Source organism: Octodon degus, unplaced genomic scaffold (assembly GCF_000260255.1).
Source record: "Octodon degus isolate 3935 unplaced genomic scaffold, OctDeg1.0 scaffold00165, whole genome shotgun sequence".
NCBI classification, from domain to species: Eukaryota; Metazoa; Chordata; class Mammalia; order Rodentia; family Octodontidae; genus Octodon; species Octodon degus.
This window is the reverse complement of record NW_004524741.1, coordinates 427,820-429,474: the sequence shown is the minus strand read 5'-3', so window position 1 is coordinate 429,474 and position 1,655 is coordinate 427,820. Positions and strand designations below refer to the sequence as shown.

The 1,655-nt window shown below is 32.3% G+C and overlaps 1 protein-coding gene across 1 annotated transcript in view; it reads left to right on the top strand.

Annotated features, from left to right (window-relative positions):
• The first annotated feature begins 265 nt into the window (after positions 1-265).
• Positions 266-1,655, top strand: part of Fabp12 (fatty acid binding protein 12) — a 6,790-nt gene continuing 5,400 nt past the window's right edge. Inside the window, exon 1 of the mRNA XM_004643098.1 lies at positions 266-338. Within this exon, the coding sequence (XP_004643155.1) occupies positions 266-338 (73 nt within the window). The remainder of the gene's footprint in view (positions 339-1,655) is intronic.

Below are 1,655 nucleotides of genomic sequence, written 5' to 3'. Positions count from 1 at the left end.
GGAAAATCAAAAGGATTAGACTTCCTCACTTTTTCTCTTCCGATTCTTCTCATTGCTTACTCTGCTCAATAATATTTCAAGAAAGATCAGTGTGCATCCACATGAAGCTATTTTTAAGTTAAAAAATATTTATGCCTATATCTTGTACTCTGGGTAACTACTTTGAATACAACATTATGTAATATTTTCTTGTTATTCTCATATTTTGTTGTGAAATTTTGTTTGATTTGCTATTTTTTTCTTAGGTCAGCTTATCTCAGATGGAATGGTGGGTGAACTACTAGGAACATGGAAATCCATTTCATGTGAAAATTTTGAAAAATATATGAAAGAGCTGGGTAAGCCACGTTTGTCTGCCCATCATCTCCAGTACTAACAAGAGTTTCAAAGGCACATAACAGACTTGGTAGAAAATAAGGTGAACTTTCAATCCTTTAATTTTTCACATAGAAAAACACAAATGTTCATTTACCACCAAAGTTTAGTTCATACAAAACTGTTGGAATTGACTTAATCTTTTGTTCAGTTTACTATGGATTTATATAAACATAATATGCATCCACTACTTACTAAACAGTAATTTTAACAAGTAACTTAAAACAAAAGCATGATTGTTTTTAAATAATTACTTTATAAATATTTGCTCTGACCTTCATAGAATCTTTTAAGATACATCTTTTTCAGCTTCTGCTAGTTGATTGGTATTCCCTGGTGTGTGACCACAACATTCCAATTCTTGTTCCTATTCTTGTTCTGTCTTCTTCTATTATCTTACATGTTTTCCCTCTTTTTATAAGGAAACTTTTGATTACATTTATAGTAGGTTTCAGTCTGATAATCCGTGATAATCTCTCCCTCTCAAGGTTCATGGATTAACTGCAGTTGCCAAGTTTCCCTTGGCACAGTGAGTAGCATTCACAGGTTCCAGGAATGCTGCACATCTTATAATCATGTTTTACAACCACATTGTAGTATTTCTCCACTACTGTATCTTCTCTTAGAAATATACCGTAGGCAAGAAGAAAAGCTAGAAAACATGGCAGGGGCAAAACCATACATTTATATACACAAGACAGCTAAGGCAATGATCCTGAGAATCTCCATCAGGTTTTTGAAACTAGAACTTAATTGGTAGGATTCTCACCCTGACTAACTATATATGCTGATACCTGTGAGCTAAGCAACTGCACTGAAGATAGCAATGTGTAATTCTAGGGCCATGCTTAGAATCTGTCATTCTGATCTTCTAAAAGCGTTCTGCTTCTAATGTCATATCAATTACTACTATACTCTCTCTAAAGTAAATGTTTACTTAATAAAAAAGAGGTAATGAATGAAAACAAGAGACAAGAAAAAATGTCTTCGGACTGTCCTGCTATAATGTTGTATATGATTAAATTTCTAAATTTCAGTGTAAAAATTTGTAATTGTTTATTTCTGGGGTTTTTTTTTTTTACTATTTTTTATCTTTTAATTTTTTCACATTCTGTAGGGATATAAAGCTTAGTGTATCAGTGATTGATGGAAAATACCAGTTCCATGTTATATCTAAGGCATTTGATATTCAGACAGATATCAATGTCAACAGCCTATGTTTTACAGTAATAATATCATTAAGCTTCTCTTCTGGAGGGTTAACAACTTAAGTTTGCAGA